General features: G+C 45.7%; 1 protein-coding gene across 5 annotated transcripts in view; it reads left to right on the top strand.

Annotated features, from left to right (window-relative positions):
- LOC112256864 (mitogen-activated protein kinase-binding protein 1-like) overlaps positions 1–22464 on the top strand; it is a 57591-nt gene extending 35127 nt beyond the window's left edge. For 3 of the 5 annotated variants that reach the window (XM_024430413.2, XM_042325295.1, XM_042325296.1), the window contains 18 exons: positions 1246–1386; positions 2063–2247; positions 2873–2964; positions 4858–4983; positions 5205–5275; positions 6261–6382; positions 11709–11784; positions 11898–12009; positions 12254–12440; positions 13108–13259; positions 15485–15525; positions 16966–17232; positions 17494–17621; positions 19830–20008; positions 20128–20319; positions 20628–20703; positions 20838–21202; positions 21988–22464. In XM_024430413.2, coding sequence (XP_024286181.2) covers positions 1246–1386; positions 2063–2247; positions 2873–2964; positions 4858–4983; positions 5205–5275; positions 6261–6382; positions 11709–11784; positions 11898–12009; positions 12254–12440; positions 13108–13259; positions 15485–15525; positions 16966–17232; positions 17494–17621; positions 19830–20008; positions 20128–20319; positions 20628–20703; positions 20838–21202; positions 21988–22313 — 2838 coding nt within the window. In that variant the 3' untranslated portion in view covers positions 22314–22464. The remainder of the gene's footprint in view (positions 1–1245; positions 1387–2062; positions 2248–2872; positions 2965–4857; positions 4984–5204; positions 5276–6260; positions 6383–11708; positions 11785–11897; positions 12010–12253; positions 12441–13107; positions 13260–15484; positions 15526–16965; positions 17233–17493; positions 17622–19829; positions 20009–20127; positions 20320–20627; positions 20704–20837; positions 21203–21987) is intronic. The other 2 variants (XM_042325294.1, XM_042325293.1) reach the window with 2 other exon arrangements.
- Positions 22465–23310: the final 846 nt, after the last annotated feature.

The following is a 23310-nucleotide window of genomic DNA, read 5'->3' on the forward strand; positions in this document are numbered from 1 at the left end:
CTTTGCTCCGTTCCTCTTTCCCTCAATCCTGACGAGTCTCTCAATCCCTACCGCTGTAAAACATCCCCACAACATGATGCTGCCACCACCACTATGCTTCACCGTAGAGATGGTGCCAGGTTTCCTCCAGATGTGATGCTTGGCATTCAGGCCAAAGAGTTCAATCTTGGTTTCATCAGACCAGAGAGTCTTGTTTCTCATGGTCTGAGAGTCCTTTAGGTGCCTTTTGGCAAACTCCAAGCGGGCTGTCATGTGCCTTTTACCGAGGAGTGGCTTCCGTCTGACCACTCTACCATAAAGGCCTGATTGGTGGAGTGCTGCAGAGATGGTTGTCCTTCTGGAAGGTTCTCCCATCTCCATATATGAACGCTGGAGCTCTGTCAGAGTGACCATCGGGTTCTTGGTCACCTCCCTTAACAAGGCCCTTCTCACCCGAATGTTCAGTTTGGTCGGGTGGCCGGCTCTAGAAAGAGTCTTGGTGGTTCCAAACGTCTTCCTTTTAAGAATGATGGAGGCCACTGTGTTCTTGGGGACCTTCAATGCTGCAGAAATGTTTTGGTACCATTCCCCAGATCTGTGCCTCGACACAATCCTTTCTTGGAGCTCTACGGACATTTCCTTCGACCTCATGGCTTGGTTTTTGCTCTGACATGCGCTGTTAACAGTGGGACCTTCATATAGACAGGTGTGTGCCTTTACAAATCATGTCCAATCAATTGAATTTACCACAGTTGGACTCCAATCAAGTTGTAGAACCATCTCAAGGATGATCAATGGAACAGGATGATCAATGGAATAGCATGTACCTGAGCACAATTTCAAGTCTCATAGCAAAGGGTCTAAGTACTTTTGTGAATAAGCTATTTTTATACTTTTGCCAAAATGTCTAAACCTGTTTTTGCTTTGTCATTATGGGGTAGTGTGTGTAGATTGATGAGGATGTTATTGAATCTATTTTAGAATAAGGCTGTAACGTAACAAAGTGTGGAAAATGTCAAGGGGTCTGAATACTTTCTGAATGTACTGTATATTGTTAAACCGCGTGCGGTTATCTTTTTATTTTCGATGAAGCCATTTGTCCCCCCTGCAGCTGGAATCTATCTGGATGTGCATACGCTAGTTTAGAACAAATGTTTCCGTGTCCTCTGTACCTGTCAGGTGTACCCAAAATGTATGTAGATTCATATTTACATCATCTCTCCTAGACAGGTCTACTGATGTTTCATTTCCTCTGTACCTGTACAGGTGTACCCAGACAGGGTAAGTGATGGCAGGCAGCCCTGTTTGCCTCCAGGCTCCTTCCTCAGCTGTTCTTCAGACAATACTGTCCGGCTCTGGAACACTGATGGACACAACACAACTCTTAGCCGCAACGTCATCAGCAACGTGCGTCTGTCTCACTCTCACACACCCTTTATCTAAAACCTGATCTCAATATGAATGACTGCTGATTGAGTTTTGATGCAAAGTAGTTCTACTCAAGAACCTTTGAATCCTGAGTTATGCCACAGATAGAACAATGAGAGAGATATTTCACTGGATGTATAAATGTGAAGCATCCTGTTGGTGTTTCCACTCACTACCAAATACGGTAGTGAGAGGAAGCCCACTGGCGGGCAGTGGGAGAAGATGGAACAAGATGGATTTTGGCCGACATTCTGCAAATCTTCTCATCATTTAAACATTTGATCTCAATAAACTTTCCTATTCCCAAAACTAGAATATGTTCTGAACAGAACAGACTAAGTTTTGTAGACTCGCAAAAGTTTTTAAAAATGCTGTTGTTTAGAAAGAGTGCAAAGGTGAATTGAGGTATTGCACATGTGCATTTCACAGAGTAGGTGTTCCCTAATGGAAATATGCAGATGTATACTAAAATGCATCAATAGGATATCACTAGTGTGTGCTTTGCTCTGCCCACCTCCTCCTTGTTCTGCCCACTATGACTCATGTGTTCCCTTTGGAAACGACAAACCGTTTTGCTTTAAGAGGGGGAAACTGACGCTGTTGCGCACCCCCCCAAATTCTCAGCTAATAACCCCCCTTCTCTCCGTCTGTCCAGGACCTCCAAAAGATCATCTACATGGACAACAACACGGCCGGCCTGCTGGACACAGAGTGCCTCAACTCGGGGAACGGAGAGAAGGCCGACCCCCAGACCTCCGAGACCAGGACGGGCATCAGGACCATGTGTGTGAGCCCAGACGGGCAGCACCTGGCATCGGGCGACCGGACCGGCACCTTGAGGTACTGTTGGAGAAAAAGAGCGGTTTGTTCGCACACCTGTAGTTTAAGGTCTATGGAAGAAACTGTTGTAGAATGAGAAACTCTAGCACACTGATGTTCTTGATTACTCCACAAACAATTGATTGGATCCCTTTTAAACAAGTTAATGTTTGGGTCAGTAGACCTTCATCAGGGTAAACCCTGAGGTACAGTACCCCTGCTATGCTATCCCAGAGAGAGCCTTGTTTTCCTTCACAACCCCTCAGGACTCAGCACCTCTATGTCCTAATGAAATTCCCTAACTAGACTCCTGGGAGGGTGTGTGAGCGCGTGCGTGTGTGTTTGTTAAATTGGGGTTGGAGTAGGCTGGTGTCCATTCAGGCAGCAGCCTAGCTGACTCTCTGTCCACATCACTGGATGGATAGATGCTGACCCAGTTAACACCAAGGCTATTTTTTGTTAATTAACTTTGTCACGCAAAACTGAATGATGGCGGTCTACTCTGCATTTTACTGCAGCCCAGCGGTGTCTCTATGTGTGGCGAGACTGACCTGTAACAGTGTGCTCCTCGTAAAAACAAAATGGTGTTGTTATGGGAGCATAACAGGACTAATCTAGTACTATTTTGTTCTGTTTGCTGTTGCAGGATCCACGATCTAGAGAGCATGGGGGAGATTCTGAACGTTCAGGCCCACGACTCAGAGATCCTGTGTCTAGAATACTCCAAGCCTGAGACAGGTACATTCAATTGTTACCAGAATTATTTGTAAATGTTTTATTTAACCTTTATTTAACTTGGCAAATTGTTACCGTAATAACATATTCACCTTCTATGTAGTTAGCTAACTCATACTGAATACAGATATTTATTGTTCGCTTGCAAGCCATGACAAGCCTGATACGGCTAAGGCAGATTCCCCCTCTTCTGGGAGGAAATGAGAGACAATAAGGTTAAAGATACTACTATCGGTATAAACCACTATCAGCTGGTTGCCAGATGCTTCACCAACCTCCCGTTGACTTGTGAAACAAACCACTTCAGAGCTCCAGCACGTGATAAAGAGACAGGGTTGGGTCCAAATGTACTGTATGTCAATTCTTCTTAGTCAAAGTTTAAATTAGCAGCTTTATAGAATTAACTTTCCCGGTTCACACATTTAAACCAAAACATCTGATGAGAGATTTGTGAAATGGAATGTGAAATTCTTGAAGTTATCTTTGTATCTACTGCTATGGTCAACAATATCAACACACCCATGTTTCATCTCATTTGAATGTGTTGTTACAAAGAGTGTCTGTGTGTTCAGTGGGCTATTAAGAGGGCATTATCAGACCTGGTGAAGTGCTGTCCAATTCAGAGAAAAGCAAGGCAGAGCATATTATTCCTGCCTGGCTTGGGCAGGCCTGAGGGTGTGTGTGTGTGTGTGTGTGTGTGAGTTGGGGGCTGTGGTAGTACCCTGGCATTGGTCCCAGACCTGCTTGGCTCTCCTCCAGAACTTCATCGTCTAGCCCCAGTAGCAGCACATCTGTCACAGGGTGCGTCCCAAAAGGCTCTGGTCAAAAGAAGTACACTATATATAGGTAATAGGGTCTCATATGGGATGCATCCAGTGGCTCCCATGTTAGGAGGATTGATAATATTCCGATGTTCTTAGTGGATCATTCCTCTACGTATCCATTTGGCAATTGGCACCACACAGAGGAGCAGATAGAGAGGGCTAAGAATAAGCCCAGTACACTCCCTCTGGCTGCCTGCAGTATACGGTGCCCCCGCACATAGACTCGGTACCGGTACCCCCTGTATATAGCCAGGGTTACTTTTAAAACTGTTTGTTTATTTAGTGAATATTTTCTTAACTCTTATATTTCTTAAACTTTGCATTGTTGGTTAAGGGCTTATATGTAATCATTTCACGGTAAGGTCTACACTGGTTGTATTCGGAGCATGTGACAAATACAATTTGATTTGATAGTAACAACTCAGAGGGTGATAATAGTCAGATAACAGCCATTGCCCTGCTGGGCCTGTATTCACAAAGCATCTCAGAGTAGAGGAGTGCTGATCTAGCATCAGTTTAGCCTTTTAAATTACAATGGATAAGAGGGGGAACCTTTCCTCCTGCTATTGTATCTAGCTGGGATCAAGGTTAACAAAGTCACAAAGCTAACAGATCCAGGATCCACGTTCAATCTCAGCAGGGAGAGGAGAGTGCTTTACATTTACTGAAATGATTCCGGTTGGAAATTCAGTTCAGTCCACTCCGGGGAAGTGCTTCAATCCATTTTTGATTGGTTTCGATATCCATGTGATGTGACCGTCAGCTCATTGGTTCTTACGCTAATTAATATAAGATGCTTTATGGCTGTTAAAAACAAAATGGACCTCCTAATGAAAAATATTTACCACCACCGAAATGGAGAACAGGGATTGGCTGCTGGTAAGTTGCTAGTGTCCTAGAGTGTCCGGGAGTGTAATGTAGGCCTATATGTGGTGTGAAGAAGGTTTTTCTCTTGTAATGACTGTGATATGTGGCTGTTTTGACCCATTTGAATGCACTGACTTTAAGTCCCTCTGGTTAAGAGTGTCTGGTAATGAATAAAATCTAAGTGTGTGTGTGTGGTGTGTGACAGGGCTGAAGCTGCTAGCCACAGCGAGTCGAGACCGGCTGATCCACGTGCTGGATGCAGAGCGGGAGTACAGCCTGCTGCAGACGCTGGATGAACACTCCTCTTCCATCACCGCTGTACGATTCGCTGGTGAGATTTGCAGATGACCTTTGACCCTTTACAACATCCCGCCAACCACCCCCCCTTTACCTCAAACTCACAAGTCTCACTCCTTTTACAGTTATATCAGCTATGGAAGTCAGACCTTTGGCTTCCAAAGGTGTCACGGAAGTGTCAATTGTGGCACTAGCTCGCAGTTTAAAGTTAACATGGTTATTATTGCCATGGTAACAGTGCTCCTTCTCTTTTAGCCAATGAAGGCAAGGTCAGGATGATCAGCTGTGGCGCTGACAAGAGCATCTACTTCCGCACAGCGCAGAAGGTAAAACACACACACACAATGGCGCTGCTCTAGAACAGCTGCTGCTGGAGGCTTAACTAGGTTAGGGGGACTAATGCTTTTGTGGTAATGCTTGGCAATATTTCATCATGATCTCTCTACATATTTTGGCCATGGGCCCACATTCTTAACCGTGGCTCAGCCAACCCCTGTTTAATTTGTCTCTTCCTGTTGCTTACAGCTAATTAATTAAACTCCAAGTGGCCTATTTAATAATGACACTTTTCCTCTAAGGCTTTCTGTGTCCCCTGGCTGTTGTATGCCCCAAGTCCCCGGCAGGACCTCCTTACTACATGTTGTTCTTAGCAGCGCTGGCAGCTTTGGGTGTCAAGAAGCAGATAATGATGTAATGGTATACATAGAGGAAGAAGACAAAGTGAGACTGGTGATATCATGTGACCAGAGCCATTTTAGTGAACGGAACTAGATTAACTTCAGATTCAGAATTGGACTAGTCTTTTGACATGATAGTCTAATCCTGAAGTAGTCAGACTATTTTCAGGTTGACTTTTGGAACCTAACCTAACCAGTGTATGAAGTAACAAATGGAGAAAATTCTAATTAATCCACATTGAGATTGATGTGCAATTCTAACCCTCTGTATGTAAATGTTACAATCTAATTAACAAGTATATGGAAAGTATTGTCATTCTCTACCATTTAATCCGTGGACTGCTTTAGAAGTCACGGCACACTGCTAGAAAAGCAACAAAAGCCCTACAAGGATAAATGTTGTGGTTTATTAGAATATGGCTGCATCCCAAATGGAAACCTCTTCCCTATATGTGCTACTATTGACCAGGGCGCATACTATGACTCATTGTAACAAGATGTCTGCCAAAACAGCTTAAATAGAACAGCTCTCATTTCTCACTGGAGCATTTACAGTAGTGTTGTTAATGGCACTAGCATGGCAGTGAGTGGTGACCTGTTTTAACCTCTGGTTGTTTTACCCTGTCGTTTACAGTCAGATGAAGGAACCATGTTTACCCGCACCCACCACATCGTACGCAAGACAACGCTGTATGACATGGATATCGACCCCACCAGGAAGTATGCTGTTATTGGTTGTCAGGACCGCAGCATCAGGTGGGGGCCTGGTCTACTTGTCCTCGTTTGTCTCAATTATTGTTCTCGGTGTATGTATATGTGCGTCAATGTGTGTGTGTGATGACAGTGTTAGTCTGTCTGTGTATGCGTACAGTATGCGAGTGTGAGTACGTGCCAGTGAAGGCTGCTGAGGGGAGGACGGCTCATAATAATGGCTGGAAGTGAGTCAATGGAATGATATCAGCCACGTAGAAACCACGTCGTTGATGCGTTTGATGCCATTCCATTAGCTCCATTCCATTAGCTCCATTCCATTAGCTCCATTCCAGCCGTTAGTATGAGCCGACCTCCCCTCAGCAACCTCCACTGGTACGTGAGTGTATTTGTGTTTGACCTCTCCGTAATCTGTCAGACTGTACAGTCATCCCTCCCTAGCAGGTGGATTAGTCTTAACTCGAGTGTTGTAAACACAGGAAGGATGAGATCAGAGGCCCAGCCCCTGGCTGATGAAGCCTGTCTCTAGCCTGTCCTGACCTGAGCCTCCGTCTGCCAGCCTGCCTGCTCAAGTGTTTACATCTCTCACTCACGTTCCCCACCCTGCATCATCGACAATAACACACGCTTTGAAAGAAAATGTGGCTTAGCGTTGGCTTAAAATGCTGATATTTCAAATGCAGACTTGTAAAAAATGTGCCACTCTGTTTCACCTCCCCAGCAGGTCGTGTGTCTACTTGTTTGAATGGCCAGTCCATTTTATATCCTAAATACCCCATGGGTGTTACAATATGAATCTGAGATTAAATTGTTATGGCTGAAAATTCTACCATAACAGAGAAATTTCAAACAACCAAGTTATGTTAACAACTAACCACAAGTAATGCTTTATTACGTACTGCTTTATTTATCCAAGGGTTCCCAAGGTTTATCACTCGGGGGCCCCCTTCCAGCATTGGGGAACATCCCACACCCCTCTGTGCACGCGTCTATTTCTCTGGGCACAAGCACTGTTCATGACACACTGTTCACACCCCTCTTGTTGGTGGAGAGAATGTTGCAGGTTTAAAGATGATTTCCTGCCATTCTATACATTTTGTCATGGGGGAGAGAAAATGTTGCCGTTTTAACGCCAATGTTCTTGCAATTCTATACATTTTGCCATGTCTGTGTATTCATGTGATATTTGATTAACACAATTCTGATATCTTTGGGCTAAAAAAACGAAATAGAAAAACATTAGCTGACATGGGCTAGTTGATCTGGACCTTTCTGACAAGTTATTAACACCTCTCTAAGGTACACAATGACGAACATGACAAGATTAACTGATGATGCACTACCCAATTTGGATATTCCACCCTGTGCATTCTACTATTAGCACTTTCAAAAGTAAGTTTAAAGCCGGACTGAGTTCCTTAAGAAAAAAAAATATCTACAGTACCTGTCAAAAGAGTGGACACACCTACTCATTCAAGGGTTTTTCTTTATTTTTGACAATTTTCTACATTGTAGAATAATAGTGAAGACATCAAAAACGATGAAATAACACATATGGAATCATGTAGTAACCACAAAAGTCTACTGTATATATATAAATGGGGCGTGCCCCGCCCTCCCCGCCCTGTGGTTTCCACAGTTTGGAAACCACACAGTTGGTGTAAATAAGATGAATGTGGCAGCGTAGTACGACTGTCCAAATAGGCCTTTCCCTCCGCTTGAGATACTTAAAGTCAACTGTAAACACACCTTATGCTCCTCTGCTGTTTCAGCACAGTGATTAAACGTTACTATGGAAACTAGGCTGTTTTAACTGCATCTGAATGATAAATGTCCCCCAGGCCTTTTTGTGTATTTATTTCTGGTAGAGTTAAGAGGGCTTAACTCTTGTTTAACAGGCTCTGATTTGTTCCTTATACAACTAAGTGGCGGTGCTTTAAGAGTGTGACTCAATGGTTGACTGGCTGCCCTCACACTTTGCCAGCTCCCCACAAGGTTGGCAGGGCCCTGACTGGGCCTTGTGGGAGGTTGCCTGCCAGCTAGCTGGTGGCTGCTGGTCTCCTTCTGGCACTCAGTGAAAATGCACCAGTCAGGCTGTTAGCGAGACCCCATGTGGTCAGATGGGGAGAGACATGCATACCAGCTGAGCAGAGAGGGTATGCTCCAAAGTAGAATCAATGAGTTGGCCAGCTAACTTTGATAAACGACCAGGAATAACTATTGATTTTCTGGGTCATTAAGAAAGCTTAACTTTGATATGTGTTTTTGATTGTTGAGTAAATTAGACCTTGCCAATTTCAAACTTATGCTTCAAAAAAATGTAAAGTTTTTCAGTTAGCTGGCTAATTCATTAATTGTGCCTTGCAGTATACCCCACTGCTGTGCTGTTAGCACACCATGGCACAGAGTTGGTTGACTCATGAACAAATCAAATATATTTGTCACATACACATGGTTAGCAGATGTTAATGCGAGTGTAGCGAAATGCTTGTGCTTCTAGTTCTGACAATGCAGTAATAACCAACGAGTAATCTAACCTAACAATTCCAAAACTACTACCTTATACACACAAGTGTAAAGGGATAAAGAATATGTACATAAAGATATATGAATGAGTGACGGTACAGAACGGCATAGGCAAGATGCAGTAGATGGTATCGAGTACAGTATATACATATGAGATGAGTAATGTAGGGTATGTAAACAAAGTGGCATTGTTTAAAGTGGCTAGTGATACATGTATTACATAAAGATGCAGTAGATGATATAGGGTACAGTATATACATATGAGATGAGTAATGTAGGGTATGTAAACATTATATTAAGTAGCATTGTTTAAAGTGGCTAGTGATATATTTTACATCAATTCCCATTATTAAAGTGGCTGGAGTTGAGTCAGTGTGTTGGCAGCAGCCGCTCAATGTTAGTGGTGGCTGTTTAACAGTCTGATGGCCTTGAGATTGAAAAACAGCTTCTGTCTCTCGTTCCCTGCTTTGATGCACCTATACTGACCTCGCCTTCTGGATGATAGCGGGGTGAACAGGCAGTGGCTCGGGTGGATGTTGTCCTTGATGATCTTTATGGCCTTCCTGTGACATCGGGTGGTGTAGGTGTCCTGGAGGGCAGGTAGTTTGTCCCCGGTGATGCATTGTGCAGACCTCACTACCCTCTGGAGAGCCTTACGGTTGTGGGCGGAGCAGTTGCCGTACCAGGCGGTGATACAGCCCGACAGGATGCTCTCGATTGTGCATCTGTAGAAGTTTGTGAGTGCTTTTGGTGACAAGCCGAATTTCTTCAGCCTCCTGAGGTTGAAGAGGTGCTGCTGCGCCTTCTTCACGATGCCGTCTGTGTGTGTGGACCAATTCAGTTTGTCTGTGATGTGTATGCCGAGGAACTTAAAACTTACTACCCTGTCCACTACTGTCCCATCGATGTGGATAGGGGGGTGCTCCCTCTGCTGTTTCCTGAAGTCCACAATCATCTTCTTTGTTTTGTTGACGTTGAGTGTGAGGTTATTTTCCTGACACCACACTCCAAGGGCCCTCACCTTCTCCCTGTAGGCCATCTCGTCATGGGGGTAATCAATCCTACCACTGTAGTGTCTTCCGCAAACTTGATGATTGAGTTGGAGGCGTGCATGGGCACGCAGTCATGGGTGAACAGGGAGTACAGGAGAGGGCTCAGAACGCACCCTTGTGGGGCCCCAGTGTTGAGGATCAGCGGGGTGGAGATGTTGTTACCTACCCTGACCACCTGGGGGGGTCGGCCCGTCAGGAAGTCCAGTACCCAGTTGCACAGGGCGGGGTCGAGACCCAGGGTCTCGAGCTTGATGACGAGTTTGGAGGGTACTATGGTGTTAAATGCTGAGCTGTAGTCGATGAACAGCATTCTCACATAGGTATTCCTCTTGTCCAGATGGGTTAGGGCAGTGTGCAGTGTGGTTGAGATTGCATCGTCTGTGGACCTATTTGGACGGTAAGCAAATTGGAGTGGGTCTAGTGTGTCAGGTAGGGTGGAGGTGATATGGTCCTTGACTAGTCTCTCAAAGCACTTCAGGATGACGGAAGTGAGTCCTACAGGGCGGTAGTCGTTTATCTCAGTTACCTTAGCTTTCTTGGGAACAGGGACAGTGGTGGCCCTCTTGAAGCATGTGGGAACAGCAGACTGGGATAAGGATTGATTGAATATGTCCGTAAACACACCAGCCAGCTGGTCTGCGTATGCTCTGAGGATGCGGCTGGGGATGCCGTCTGGGCCTGCAGCCTTGCGAGGGTTAACACGTTTAAATGTTTTCCTCACATCGGCTGCAGTGAAGGAGAGTCTGCAGGTTTTGGTTGCGGGCCGTGTCAGTGGCACTGTATTGTCTTCAAAGTGGGCAAAAAAGTTATTTAGTCTGCCTGGTAGCATGACATCCTGGTCCGTGACAGGAAAGGTTTTCTTTTTGTAATCCGTGATTGACTGTAGACCCTGCCACATACCTCTTGTGTCTGAGCCGTTGAATTGTGACTCTACTTTGTCTCTATACTGACGCTTAGCTTGTTTGATTGCCTTGCGGAGGGAATAGCTACACTGTTTGTATTCGGTCATGTTTCCGGTCACCTTGCCCTGATTAAAAGCAGTGGTTTGCGCTTTCAGTTTCACGCGAATGCTGCCACCAATCCACGGTTTCTGGTTTGGGAATGTTTTAATCGTTGCTATGGGAACGACATCATCAATGCACTTTCTAATGAACTCGCTCACCGAATCAGCGTATTCGTCAATGTTGTTGTTGGACGCAATGCGGAACATATCCCAGTCCGCGTGATCGAAGCAGTCTTGAAGCGTGGAATCAGATTGGTCGGACCAGCATTGAACAGACCTGACCTTGTTTTAGTTTCTGTCTGTAGGCAGGAAGCAACAAAATGGAGTTGTGGTCAGCTTTTCCGAAAGGAGGGCGGGGGAGGGCCTTATATGCGTCGCGGAAGTTAGAATAGCAATGATCCAAGGTTTTACCAGCCCTGGTTGCGCAATCGATATGCTGATACAACACAGTCCAGTGTTTCCTTGAACTTTCAAGGTCAGATGACTCAGTCCCTTGATCTGAATGTTTTCCAGTCTAAAACTTAACTGCCGAGGCAGGACGTAAAATAGACAGACAGGTCTGACTTGAGGTCATTGACTTATTGCCCTCCATTTTCATGTATAGATGTGCTGACATTTGATAAACCAGAGGATTGATCACCTGATAAAGCCACGGGTGCTTCAACAGCAGAACTGTCTTTGGGATTTACTCCTGGAGTACTGAGCTGCTGGTGTGTTTTCATGTTGAGATCTGAATAGAACCTCTGTGCCTGTAGGTTCTTAGTTTGACACTTCTTTCCCCTAACAACAGAATCTTCAACATCAGTAACGGAAAACAGAAGAAACTGTACAAAGGCTCCCAAGGAGAGGATGGGACTGTCATCAAGGTGGGTTAGGCTTGCATGTTTTCATGTCATGTAGTGTTGCTGTGAAGACTAATTTGACAACACTGTAGCTGGTTTATTAAAATGTGCCCACCGTTGTCTTTTTCGCTCCTCAGGTTCAGACAGACCCCTCAGGGCTGTATGTGGCCACCAGCTGTTCAGACAAGAACATCAGCATCTTTGACTTCTACTCTGGGGAGTGTGTGGCCACCATGTTTGGACACTCTGGTAAAAACTACTCCATTTAGTTAGAAGAAATACAGCTAAATGTGTGACTGACAATCTGCAGCCAGCAGTGTATTCAGAAAGGAGGAACAATCTGGAACTCCTCTTCATCATCATGTCCATCGTTGCATTTAATGACCTCTCATACTGTGAATTCCTCAGATAATTTCTTTGTTAAAAAATGTCCATAATTGAGTGCCCAGATATTTCCTTATTTTCATTTGTTTGTCTTTTTTCTTTTTCACAGAGGTTGTGACTGGAATGAAGTTTACCAATGACTGCAAGCACATGATAACTGTGTCTGGTGATAGCTGTATCTTTGTGTGGCGTCTGGCCCCGGAGCTGACCATCAGTATGAGACAGCGTCTCTCTGACCTCAAGCAGAATGGCAAGCCAGTTCAGAAGACCCCACTTCACAAACCTTGCAATCTCAGGTATCTGCAGTATTAAACACACTAATGTGGGACAAGTACCTTGACTCATATGACTTATTCCTGTTGCTGTTTGTTCTCTTGTTGCTGTTAGCTCCTCATGGGGCAAAGGGTATGTAGTTAATGGGATAACATGTGTTGTGCTAGCTAATACCCATAGAAAGCAAACCTAACGTTTACATAACTTAGTGGAGACACACATATTCTGAATGCCAATTGACATAATACATTTGATTGATGGAGTGAAGACAAGTGTTAATCCTGAATTGTTTACATTTGAGTCATTTAGCAGAGGAACTAGGGTTAAGTGCCTTGCTTGTGGGCACATCGACAGATTTTCCACTTTGTCTGCTCTGGGATTTGAACCAGCAACCATTTTGGTTACTGGCCCAACGCTCTTAACCACTAGGATACCTGCCGCCGCCTTGTTTGTCTACAGGCTTGTTGCTATGAACGTTGTTAGTTATTATGTGAGTTATTCAATGTCAACTGCAAATAGACTCAGTGCTTCCCAAATGGCACCCTATTCCCTATATAGTGCACTACTTTTGACCAGGAGCCATAGGGCTCTATATAGGGAATACGGTGCCATTTAGGAGGCATACAACATGTTCCGTTTGACTATTGTCACCTAATAGTGTGTGTTCTATTCTCTGTCTGTCCTGTGCAGCACCAGGAGAGAGGTACATAGCACCCCTCCCATTGTCACCATGTCCTCTGACAGTGACAAAGAGGTGGAGGAGGAGGGGATAGAAGAAGAGGATGAGGAAGAGAGGGTCTCTCCTTACATGGTGTCAGGCTGCAGTGCAGGGGAAGAGACAGGTTGATATCTCACTTAACATACAGTACCAGTCAAAATAAGTTAATTTGTGGGATTTTCTTTCCTTCTTAATGCGTTTAATCCAATCAGTTGTGTTGTGACAAGGTAGGGGTGGTATACAGAAGATAGCCCTATTTGGTAAAAGACCAACTCAATATTATGGCAAGAACAGCTCAAATAAGCAAAGAGAAACGACAGTCTGTCATTACTTTATGACATGAAGTTCAGTCAATCTGGGGATTTACTGCAAAGAAACCACTACTAAAGGACACCAATAAGAAGAAGAGACTTGCTTGGGCCAAGAAACACGAGCAATAGACATCAGACCGGTGGAGATCTGTCCTTTGGTCTGATGAGTCCAAATTTGAGATTTTTGGTTCCAACCACCATGTCTTTGTGAAACTCAGAGTAGGTGAACGGATGATCTCCGTACGTGTGGTTCCCACCGTGAAGCATGGAGGAGGTGTGATGGTGTGGGGGTGCTTTGCTAGTGACACTGTCAGTGATTTATTTAGAATTCAAGGCACACTTAACCAGTATGGCTACCACAGCATTCTGCAGCGATACGCCATCCCATCTGGTTTGCACTTAGTGGGACTATCATTTGTTTTTCAACAAGACAATGACCCAACACACCTCCAGGCTGTTTAAGGGCTATTTGACTGAGAAAGAGAGTGATGGAGTGCTGCGTCAGATAACCTTGCCTCCACAATTTTTATTTATTTATTTCACCTTTATTTAACCAGGTAGGCAAGTTGAGAACAAGTTCTCATTTACAATTGCGACCTGGCCAAGATAAAGCAAAGCAGTTCGACACATACAACGACACAGAGTTACACATGGAGTAAAACAAACATACGGTCAATAATACAGTATAAACAAGTCTATATACGATGTGAGCAAATGAAGTGAGATAAGGGAGGTAAAGGCAAAAAAAAGGCCATTGTGGCAAAGTAAATACAATATAGCAAGTAAAACACTGGAATGGTAGATTTGCAGTGGAAGAATGTGCAAAGTAGAAATAAAAATAATGGGGTGCAAAGGAGCAAAATAAGTAAAATAAATACAGTAGGGAAAGAGGTAGTTGTTTGGGCTAAATTATAGGTGGGCCATGTACAGGTGCAGTAATCTGTGAGCTGCTCTAACAGTTGGTGCTTAAAGCTAGTGAGGGAGATATGTGTTTCCAGTTTCAGAGATTTTTGTAGTTCGTTCCAGTCATTGGCAGCACTGAACTGGAAGGAGAGGCGGCCAAAGAAAGAATTGGTTTTGGGGGTGACCAGAGAGATATACCTGCTGGAGCGCGTGCTACAGGTGGGTGATGCTATGGTGACCAGCGAGCTGAGATAAGGGGGGACTTTACCTTGCAGGGTCTTGTAGATGACATGGAGCCAGTGGGTTTGGCGACGAGTATGAAGCGAGGGCCAGCCAACGAGAGCGTACAGGTCGCAATGGTGGGTAGTATATGGGGCTTTGGTGACAAAACGGATTGCACTGTGATAGACTGCATCCAATTTGTTGAGTAGGGTATTGGAGGCTATTTTGTAAATGACATCGCCGAAGTCGAGGATTGGTAGGATGGTCAATTTTACAAGGGTATGTTTGGCAGCATGAGTGAAGGATGCTTTGATGCAAAATAGGAAGCCAATTCTAGATTTAACTTTGGATTGGAGATGTTTGTTGTGGGTCTGGAAGGAGAGTTTACAGTCTACCCAGACACCTCGGTATTTGTAGTTATCCACATATTCTAAGTCAATCACCCGACCTCAACCCAATTGAGATGGTTTGGGATGAGTTGGACCGCAGAGTGAAGGAAAAGCAGCCAACAAGTGCTCAGCATATGTGGGAACTCCTTCAAAAGACTTTTGGAAAATTATTCCAGGTGAAACTGGTTGAGCGAATGACAAGAGTGTGCAAAGCTGTCATCAAGACAAAGGGTGGCTACTTTGAAGAATCTAAAATCTAAACTGTATTTAGATTTGTTTAACACTGTTTTGCTTACTACATGATTCCATATGTGTTATTTCATAGTTTTAATGTCTTCATTATTATTCTATAATGTAGAAAATTTTTAAAAGAAAGAAAAACCCTTGAATGAGTAGGTGTGTCCACACTTTTGACTGGTACTGTATGTACACAAGCAAACAATATAGCTGCAGTATTAAGAATGTGGTTCTTCACAATGTTGACAGGACACGTGATATCAATTGGTTTTGTGTTTGTTTTTCAGACACCTCAGATGAAAAGCACAACTCTCATGAACTGAAAAGGGTTAGTAGCAGCAGTCTTTCTGTAGCAGCTTTTCCTCAGTCATCTCTGCCCCCAGCCTTTCCTCAGTCATCTCTGCCCCCAGCCTTTCCTCAGTCATCTCTGCCCTCAGCCTTTCCTCAGTCATCTCTGCCCCCAGCCTTTCCTCAGTCATCTCTGCCCTCAGCCTTTCCTCAGTCATCTCTGCCCTCAGCCTTTCCTCAGTCATCTCTGCCCTCAGCCTTTCCCTGCCCCCAGCCTTTCCTCAGTCATCTCTGCCCCCAGCCTTTCCTCAGTCATCTCTGCCCCCAGCCTTTCCTCAGTCATCTCTGCCCCCAGCCTTTCCTCAGTCATCTCTGCCCCCAGCCTTTCCTCAGTCATCTCTGCCCCCAGCCTTTCCTCAGTCATCTCTGCCCCCAGCCTTTCCTCAGTCATCTCTGCCCCCAGCCTTTCCTCAGTCATCCTGCCCCCAGCCTTTCCTCATCATCTCTGCCCCCAGCCTTTCCTCAGTCATCTCTGCCCCCAGCCTTTCCTCAGTCATCTCTGCCCCCAGCCTTTCCTCAGGCATCTCTGCCCCCAGCCTTTCCTCAGTCATCTCTTCCCCCAGCCTTTCCTCAGGCATCTCTGCCCCCCAGCCTTTCCTCAGTCATCTCTGCCCCCAGCCTTTCCTCAGTCATCTCTGCCCCCAGCCTTTCCTCAGTCATCTTTCCTCAGTCATCTCTGCCCCCAGCCTTTCCTCAGTCATCTCTGCCCCCAGCCTTTCCTCAGTCATCTCTGCCCCCAGCCTTTCCTCAGTCATCTCTGCCCCCAGCCTTCATCTCTGCCCCCAGCCTTTCCTCAGTCATCTCTCCCCCAGCCTTTCCTCAGTCATCTCTGCCCCCAGCCTTTCCTCAGTCATCCCCCAGCCTTTCCTCAGGCATCTCTGCCCCCAGCCTTTCCTCAGTCATCTCTGCCCCCAGCCTTTCCTCAGTCATCTCTGCCCCCAGCCTTTCCTCAGTCATCCTCAGTCATCTCTGCCCCCAGCCTTTCCTCAGTCATCTCTGCCCCCAGCCTTTCCTCAGTCATCTCTGCCCCCAGCCTTTCCTCAGTCATCTCTGCCCCCAGCCTTTCCTCAGTCATCTCTGCCTTTCCCAGCCTTGCCCTCAGTCATCTCTGCCCCCAGCCTTTCCTCAGTCATCTCTGCCCCCAGCCTTTCCTCAGTCATCTCTGCCCCCAGCCTTTCCTCAGTCATCTCTGCCCCCAGCCTTTCCTCAGTCATCTCTGCCCCAGCCTTTCCTCAGTCATCTCTGCCCCCAGCCTTTCCTCAGTCATCTCTGCCCCCAGCCTTGTCTCCCATGTATTTTCGCTCTTCTTTTTGTCACTTGTAAAGTAGAAATTTAATTCAGACATGGTCTGTGAATATTCCCACTATAAACTGTAGGCTCACAACTCGTGTGTGCGTGTGTCCGTCCGTCCGTCCTGTAGGAGAACTCTTTTGGCAGGCGGTCCTCCCAGGGCAGTCACCACTCTGAGGACAGGGGTCCTCGTCCGCGGCGCCGCTGGTCCAGACGCATGGACAGCATGGATCTGATGGTCAAGTCCATGTTAGACCTCAGACAGCTGGACTCCTTCGCCATGCCCCCCTCCTCCCCCACTAAGACCCAGACCCAGCCTGTTTCTGACTCCTTCAGAGACCTATTCAGAGAGGAAGAGCTGGGCAGTACCATCAGCCTGCAACCCCTCACTGCATGGGTGAGTTAATTTAACACAGATCAGCCACCTGACCTTACTTTGGCCCTGCTTGATACAGTGCATAGACAATGTATTACTCCATCTATGTTACCTATGGATTTACTACTTCTAAATGTTCAATCATGGGTCACAAAATAGGTTGGATGAAACCATGGTACTCTCATCCATATTTTGTGTATTGAGGATTGTGAGGTCCAATTCAGTTATTTCAGGTGATGTTTTATGATTCGTAGTATTTTCTCATGTTTGTCTTTCTTGCAGGGGGAGTCTGAGCAGAGGTCCCAGCAGCGGCCCAAATACATCATGCTCTCTCCACAGACACCTGACACAGAGACAGGCCCAGTGCTGTACCCCGACGGCTTTGAGGACAGGGTCAGCTTAGCCGGCAGGTAAATCAATCAAATTAATCAATCAATAAATGAGCCGTCAGGTAAACACAGCTTCTACCTTTTTTCTCCTGGATCTCTACAATCTCTCCATTACACCATTGATGTATATCACTGCCTTATCATAGTACACATACAATATAGTTGGGGCCTGTAGTTTTCTCTGACATGGTAAGACTCCTGGCCCCTACATATCATATACTCTAGTTTGTATACTAAATGCAGTGCCTTCAGAAAGTATTCATACCTTTGACTTATTCCACATTTTGTTGTGTTACAACCTGAATTCAAAATGTGTTAAATTGATTTCTTGTCTCACCCATCTACACACAATACCCCATAATGACAAAGTGTTTTAGCCATTGTTTTAGCCATTTTTGCAAATTTCTTTCAAATGAAATAAATATCTAATTTATATAAGTATTCATGCCCCTCAGTCAATACTTTGTAGAAGCACCTTTGACAGTGATTCCGGCTGTCTTTCAAGGTAAGTCCCCTGAGAGCTGTCAGTCTTTCTGGGTAAGTCTCTGAGAGCTGTCAGTCTTTCTGGGTAAGTCTCTGAGAGCTGCCAGTCTTTCTGGGTAAGTCTCTGAGAGCTGCCAGTCTTTCTGGGTAAGTCTCTGAGAGCTGTCAGTCTTTCTGGGTAAGTCTCTGACAGCTGTCAGTCTTTCTGGGTAAGTCTCTAAGAGTTTTCCACACCAGTATTTTGAAACATTTGCCCATTTTTTCTTATTTTCAACATTCTTCAAGTTCTGTCAAATTGGTTGTTGATCGTTACTAGACAACCATTTTCAGGCTGTAGATTTAAGTCAAAACTGTAACTCGGCCACTCAGGACCATTCACTGTCTTCTTGGTAAACAACTCCAACGTAGATTTGGCCTTGTGTTTTAGTTTATTGTCCTGCTGGGAGGTGAATTAATCTCCCAGTGTCTAGTGGAAAGCAGACTGAACCAGGTTTTCCTCTAGGATTTTACCTGTGCATAGCTCCATTCCATTTCTTTTTTCTTTAAAAACCTCCCCAGTCCTTAACGATTACAAGCACACTCATAACATGATGCAGCCATCACAATGCCTGAAAATGTGGAGATTGGTACTCAGTAATGTGTTGTATTGGATTTGCCTCAAACATTACACTTTGTATTAATTACAAAAAGTGAATTGCTTAGCAATATTTTTTTTTGCAGTATTACTTTAGTGCCTTGTTGCAAGCAGGATGTATGTTTTGGAATATTTGTATTATGTACAGTCTTCCTTCTTTTCACTGTCATTCAGGTTAGTATTGTAGAGTAACTATAATGTTGTTGATCCATCCTCAGTTTTCTCCTATCACAACCATTAAACTCTGTAACTGTTTTAAAGTCACCATTGGCCTCATGGTGAAATCCGTGAGCGGTTTCCTTCCTCTCCGGCAACTGAGTTAGGAAGGACGCCTGTATCTCTTGTAATGACTGGGTGTATTGATACACCATGCAAAGTGTAATTAATAACATCACCATGCTCAAATGGATATTCAATGTCGGTTTATTTAATTGTTACACAGCTACCAATAAGTGCCCTTCTTAGCGAGGCATTGGAAAACCTCCCTGGTTTTTGTGGTTGAATCTGTGTTTGAAATTCACTGCTCGACTGAGGAACTTTTCAGATAATTGTATGTGTGGGGTACATAGATGAGGTAGTCATTCAAAAATCATGTTAAACACTATTATTGTGCTCAGAGTGAGTCCATGTAACTTATTATGTGACTTGTTATTTAGATTTGCCATAACAAAAGGGTTGAATACATATTGACTCAAGACATTTCAGATTTTCATTTTTTATTAATTTGTTAACATTTAGAAAGCATCCTTCCACTTTGACATTATGGGGTATTGTGTGTGGGCCAGTGACCAACAATCTCAATTTAATCAGTTTTAAATTCAGGCTGTAAAACAACAACATGTGGGCAAATTCAAGGACTGTGAATAGTTTCTGAAGGCACTGTACATACTGTACCATCTAATCCATATATCCAGATACTTAGGGTCTGGAATGTTGTTTTCACTATGTAATGTTTCATCAATTGCTGTTATATTGTGTAGTAACACTTGGAACCCTATTCCCTATGGACCCAGGTCATAAGTAGTGCACTGTATAGGGAATATGGTGGCATTTGGGATGCATCCTAGCACTTTAGTAAACTTACTCTACTAGGTGTGTTTCTCTCTCTGTAGTGAGTACCTGGTGAAGGAGCTGCTGCCTGGGCCCAGCAGGAGTGTGAAGGGGTACCAGAACTACAACCAGTGGAGCCAGGGCCACCATGACAAACACAGCCCAGACAGCGCCTGCTCTGTGGACTACTCCAACAGCAGACTGTTCAGCCCAGACAGTCAGCAGCAGCCTCCTGGAGAGGGTGAGCCCCACACAACCACACACACACACACACACACAGGGCTCACACACACACAGTTTCCCTGTGGACGTTTTTATGCAACGTACCTCCACTAGTTAATCAAATTGTCTGTGTGTCAGACCCTGAGCCCACGGAGCCTCTCAGTGTGGATGGGAACTCCTCTGAATTGGACCTGGAGGAACTGGAGGTGGAAGAGGAGGGGGGCGTAGGGAGGGGAGATGCCAAGGGGGTGACGGTAGTACCCCAGACCCCCGACCAGGAGGCCTTCCTCAAACAGCACTTTGGCAACCTGGCTGAGCTTAACGACCCAGGTAAGAACAGAGTCTACATCCCAGTTACCTTCTCCTTGGCTGGTATAAGACATGTTGGTGGAAACTCCCACTATCCCCTGCCTCCACCAATCCAATGCTTTTGTAAATAGAAGTAGTGAACGCGTGCACACTTCAAGAGAAAATAAATATATTGGGCTGCACCCAGAGACTATTGTCCACACAGGGAAATTGATTGTGCTGCCAGGAGTACATGAGACATAGTAGTTTACACATAACAAAGACACACACGGTAATAATTAAACTATTTTCCAGATGTATCAATTGTATTAATCCTCTCTGATTGTCAGTGAGTCCGACGAGAGCTGCCACCCCTGACAATATCAGCATCTCCTCCAAGTTCCTGTCTCAATGCTCTACTGGAAGGTATGCCAGTTAGTTGATCAAAGAAAATCACTTAACCCATACTAATTTATCTCAAACGTGAGATATCATTTTAAATCAACTGAATATTTTGACAAACAGTCCCAGCTGAATGACTCGTAGTTTTTCCTTTCTAGCAGGACCTCCTTTCCATTCCTATCTAAGAGCATTGGTGAGGGGAAGGTAGGCAGCGGTGTGGTGAAGCCCCTGGTCTCTCAGGTGAGGCCTCTCATGGAGCACAACCAGGACAGAGACCAGAGCCAAGGCCATAGCCAGAGGAAGGTCTCAGAAGACTCTCAAAAGGGCCCCACCGGGAGACTAGAAGTAGTGGACACTATGGAGAAGTTTCTTAATCTGCGGGCCTCTCCTCTGAGGAAGAAGCTGTTTAACCCTGCAGTGGACTCCCGTAGGATGGTCAGCCCTGTGACCAAGGCTGCAGCCTCTCACCTCACAACTACAGGCATGAGGAAGTCCCAGTCAGTCCAGAACCTGCACACTGAGGGTGAGACACTAAGGAAGGGATTGTGATAATGTCATGATAATGTATTAATGGACAATGTTATGATAATGTATTGCGGGACAATGTTATGATTTAAAAGGTCCTCATCTTATATTCTATGTACGGTATAAAACCAGTAGATAGTGATGGCGCTGACGTCATCCACATATCCCTATGGGAAACTCCCGATGGCTCATGAAGCCGGAACTTTTTTTAATTTGTAGTGCTCCATATTGCTTCATGTTGCCCAGCAAAGGATCATGGTCGACGTAGTCGTATTCATCCTGCCTGAGCAACAACCTTATGTCTATGGCATGAGAGCGCAAGCCTCCTCGTAGCCTGCCCGGTCCGTGATTGGGTCTGTGTGAGCACGTGGTCCTGTGAGACAAAAAAAATGTCAGAACGGATCACTGTTTAATTAAAGATCTCGATTTGGAGCAAACTTGAAAAGAATTCACTGTGGGGATCGAACTTCATAATAAATACACATTTTTGCCCAAAACGGACGTCTAGGTTGCTTTGTAGTAGCCGACCAGCAGAGCTAGTGACTTGACGCTCCAGCCCAGACACTAGGGACCAGTGTAAAACATTGGTCGGCAGCATGCGGCTTGCGGACCAAAAAAATTCTGAAATCACCAGGAATTCAGCTACAAATTAGTTTAATTTCGGAAATCTGTTCCCAAATATTCCCATGACTAAAACCATTTCTGATAAGAGACAGATGTTGCCGCCCTGGCCTGCATAGCCTAATCACTTACCTTTATTCTCTGTCTCTCTCTTGTTACCAGTAGACATGCCTCTAACCCTGTCTCGGCCCTCCAAGGAGGTGGCCCCCCTGCCCCATCACTCCCAGTTCCATCACTCCCAGTTCCATCACTCCCAGGCCAGCGAGGGTCAAGTGACACTCCCCACCACCCCCAGCAGCACACTGCCCAGCGTGCCCCCTTCTGCAGCCCCACCTCCCCCAGCCTCAGGACAACACCAGTACCAGCCACAGCACAGCCACTATGCCCAGGAGCCTAAAGTCCCGCTGCTCCTACATGAGCCCCACCACCAGTTCCATGGCCAAGATGTCCCGCTCCGTGTCCATGGGAGACAACCTAAACGTGACTGAGGAGGAGTCTGGGTCTGGAAGTAGTTCCAACCCTCCAACGACCAAGAGTCAGAGCTGCTCCTCCCAGAGTCCGAGTACTAAAGCATCTTTCCCAGTGGCCATGGTCTCCTCGGTGTCCTCCTCCCTCTCAGGGATGGGTTTAGCCATGCCCCAAGCTGCTGTTATCCCCAACCTCATAGCTAACCCTAACCCAACCACCAAGAGTCTGCAGGCCAAGCTGACGTGCAGCACCCAGCCCCAGCTCAACCTGGACATCTCCAAGTCCCTCCCAGACAAGCCCTCCCTGGCAGTCTTCACACCCAACGGTACCTCCAAGACCACCACGACTTCCTCCAAGACTGTCAAAGAGGACAACCTCTCCCCCAGATCCCCAGTTAGCTCATTGCCCCAGCAGGGCCAGAATCAACCACCACTGCTCTTCAACAACGTCCAGCTAGTCATTGCACTGTCCCCCTCCCCTGCTGCTCCTTGGGAGACTAGCCCAGTGCTGAGCCCTGAGGCGGAGCAGCTTGGTCTCACCGTGGAGCTGCGTCCTGAGGCCCTTGTTGTAGACAACAGACTGGAACAGCCAAAGACAGAGGAAAGCCAGGTCCTGACCCAGGAGGAGAGCCCCGTGACGGAGCTGTCTCGTCAGGGCAATCCGGTCTACCTGCTGTCACAACGAGGGCCCGGCCAGGACCACACAGGTTTGCTCCAGCGTTCTCCCTCCTTCACCCTGTCATCTCTGCGTCTGGGCCTGACCAGCACCAAGCACTTCTTTACTACTGGTGCACTGTGGCCTGCTGTCTCCACCCCCATGTACTCTTCACCTTCACCTTCACCCTGTCCATGTCCTCCGTCACTTAACCGGTTTCTCTCGATTGGTGAGGCTCTCATTCTTTCTCTCTCTCACTCTACCACTCTCTTAATCTCTTGGTCTCATCTCTCGCTTTTTCACTTTTTAACATTGGTCCTTGTCCTGCTGTGTTTCCGTCCCTTGTGTAAAAGATCACACATA

This window comes from Oncorhynchus tshawytscha, linkage group LG08 (assembly GCF_018296145.1).
Source record: "Oncorhynchus tshawytscha isolate Ot180627B linkage group LG08, Otsh_v2.0, whole genome shotgun sequence".
In the NCBI taxonomy this organism is placed as follows: domain Eukaryota; kingdom Metazoa; phylum Chordata; class Actinopteri; order Salmoniformes; family Salmonidae; genus Oncorhynchus; species Oncorhynchus tshawytscha.